This window comes from Geospiza fortis, unplaced genomic scaffold (assembly GCF_000277835.1).
Source record: "Geospiza fortis unplaced genomic scaffold, GeoFor_1.0 scaffold241, whole genome shotgun sequence".
In the NCBI taxonomy this organism is placed as follows: Eukaryota; Metazoa; Chordata; class Aves; order Passeriformes; family Thraupidae; genus Geospiza; species Geospiza fortis.
Window position 1 is genome coordinate 186,137 of NW_005054491.1, and position 2,985 is coordinate 189,121.

At 45.5% G+C, this 2,985-nt stretch overlaps 1 protein-coding gene across 1 annotated transcript in view; it reads left to right on the forward strand.

Annotated features, from left to right (window-relative positions):
- Positions 1-12: 12 nt before the first annotated feature.
- HSD11B1L (hydroxysteroid 11-beta dehydrogenase 1 like) overlaps positions 13-2,985 on the forward strand; it is a 5,601-nt gene continuing 2,628 nt past the window's right edge. Inside the window, exons 1-3 of the mRNA XM_005428527.2 lie at positions 13-653; positions 1,290-1,420; positions 2,575-2,686. Coding sequence (XP_005428584.1) covers positions 569-653; positions 1,290-1,420; positions 2,575-2,686 — 328 coding nt within the window. The 5' untranslated portion in view covers positions 13-568. The remainder of the gene's footprint in view (positions 654-1,289; positions 1,421-2,574; positions 2,687-2,985) is intronic.

Here is a 2,985-nt window from a genome sequence, read left to right on the forward strand (position 1 = left end):
GGACCGGAGCCGAGCCGAGCTGAGCTGAGGGGAGTGAGGGGCCAGGCAGGGCTGAAGGAGCCGGGCAGGTCTTAAGGGGACCGAACGCGGCTCCTGCGCCTTTGTGGCGCTGTCCTCGCCGTCCGGGTTGTCGCTCTGTGTCGCAGCGTGGTGGCGGAGCAGCTCAATCCGCTGCTCTTCTCATCCAGACACGGCTCCGTCCTGTGGGCTTATCCTGCCGCCGCCTCCCTCCCGAGATCCCGCTGCTTTGGGGTCACTGCTGCCAGCTGTCGTTAGTCTTTAATGAATTAAGAGCTCTCTAAGATTAGACACGAGGGATTTTATTCTCCTATAGGGTCTGAGTGCAGAGGGCTGTGGGAATTGCCGGTGAAAGATCCTTTTCATTCTTGACCAAGGTGTCTGTGGCTCCCAGGGGAAAGACCCTTCAGGTGGGCTCTCGGTTCTACAAAAGCCTTGACGTGCCTCTCCCAGGCTGGCTCCAGGCATCAGAGGAAGGAGAACACGGTATTATATTGGCTGAAGTGCTCAGCTTCAAGACTTCACTTTGTTCCTCACAGCTTGGAGGGATATGAAGCCAATTGGAAAAGTGCTTTGTGCTACAGGGGTTGTAGCTGCGCTCATAGCTGTCTTCTGGAAAGACAGCTTTAACCCAGGTAGGCTCGCCGAGGGGATGATTTCAAGCTGAAATATAGGTCACACAAGGGAAGAGGTTGAGTTTCCAAACTTCATTCCTGCCCGTTAGTCTTACTAGAGTTGGTGGCCCCAAAGCAATGTTTCATTCCCAGAAACAAAGAGAAACTTGAAACAAAGAGGAAGATGAAATGGTCTAAGAGCAGGGATCCTGCTGTCTCTGTGGGGGAAAAATGTCACTTTGCTACTGCCTTGCTCTTTTTATGTTTTGGTTGTAAATTCCTTGGTTCAAATTCAAGAACCATCTCTATAGGTGTGCAGTGCCTGGCACAAGAGGGCTGATGTGCCTCCAGACTCATGGCAAAGAGTAAATGATTTGCAGAAGGTGCATAGCCTGATTTCTGTTGTAAGCTTTTTAGAAGGTGAAAACCAACTTGGCTCTTGAAAGATTTTGGTCTAGCAACCCAGGCTAGGCCCTGTAACATCATCATGTCATTGCATCACCAGTCCTGCCTCTTCTAGTTGCAGAGAAGCACCAGGAATTTTGAGCACTCAGGTGCATCTTTCTTCTTTAAAGCTCTGTCAGTAGTTAAGGGCAGCTCCTCTGCTGCTTTCTTCACTTATTTCTGTATCTTTTATTCTCTTTCCCATAAAAAAAGAGAGCCTGTCTGGTGCCCGTGTTCTCGTGACTGGAGCCAGTGCTGGGATTGGAGAGCAGATAGCATATCACTATGCCAGATTTGGTGCTGAAATTGTGTTGACTGCCAGGAGGGAAGCTGTGCTGCAGAAGGTAAGAACCTCATCCTTCTATGGGGGAAGATATGAGAGATTCAGGCTTTTACCAAACCAACAAAAAATGAGTTGTCAGCATGATAGATTTTCCTTCAGAACTGTTAAGTGTAAACCCAGAAGAGAAGTTGGCCTGTACAAGAAAATACAAATACAGTGCCTGAGCTTTTAACTGCCTGAACATTTATTTATATGAGGGGATGGTGTGAAGCTGCATCAGGGAAAGTTCAGGCTGAAAATTAGGAAAATGTTCTCCACTGTGAGAGTGATCAGTCCTTGGATTAAGTTCCCCAGGGAGCAGTGGTCAGGCACCAAGCCTGTCAGAGCTCAAGGAACATCTGGGCCACATCCTTAATGATATGGTTTGGTTTAAGGAGTCCTGTGAGGAGCAGGGATTTGGATTTGATGATCCTTATGGGTCCTCTTCAATTTGAGATACTCCATGAACTACAATTCCTGTGCAACATTGTGCAGCTTTTCAGAGTCCAAAATGTTTTATTTGTAGCTGTTTTGTTAAAAACTCAAGATTTTTGTAGGTTAAACGCCTTTTCACCAGCTCCAACAGATGAGACTTCTTCATCTTTATGAAATGGGACAATATTTAGAAAGGGTAACTCTTTAATGTGGGGATGTGTAACTTCCAAGGAAAGTTGTTCCCTGTGAAATGGTGCCAAAGGTGAGCTGGGGACAGTGAGCATAATAATAGTTCCTAATGACTGGAAGGCATTATTTCAGCAAATAGCTAAAACTGCATATCATTGTCAGGCACATTCACACACTCAACATAGCAAAGGAATTATGAAAGATGAATTCCTTTCCAGTTATTTTGGAAAAAAGAGAAGAACTTAATGTAAAGCATAATCCTTGTTCCAGAAGATTTCTCCTGAAGAAGATTGGGGTTTTTTTCCAGTGAATCTTGATCCTGTCCCATGTAGATTGTTTAAGCAGACAGTTAAATAGAGGTAACTCTTTGCAGGATGCAGATTCAAAGTCTGGCTGCAGAATGAGCTCTCCATGGCCCAAACAGGAGTAAATTTTAAATTAAAGATGTCTCTATCCAGAACTGACTCTCACTGACTGTAGTATGTGCTTTATGGTGCCCTTTCCCCCAATCTTTTTTCAAATATTAATCTTTGGGGTGTGTTCTTTTTCAAGGTGATGGAGAAATGCCTGACACTCGGAGCAAAGAAAATATTTTACATCCCTGCAGATATGTCTTCCCCTTCAGAGCCTGAAAGGGTGGTTCAGTTTGCTGTCCAAAAGCTGGGTAAGCATCCTGAGCATCTCTTTGGCTTTCAGGTGTGTGCACAGTTCTCATTCTGGAAGGACCTTCCTTCTTCAATTCCCTGAACTGAGAAAGGTGCTAAGGACATAGATGTACCACTAGAGCTAAGTTCTGCCCTGAATCATGCTGAAACATCATTTCAGGAAGTTATTGTCAAAGTGAAGCAGTTTTCCTTTCAGTTCTACCCCTGAGGAGCAGCCAAAGCTGCTCCCAGATGAGCATATTTAATCTGTCTTCATGCTAAAGCACTTCCATCCTTCTGAGGAAGTGGTTGAGCCCTC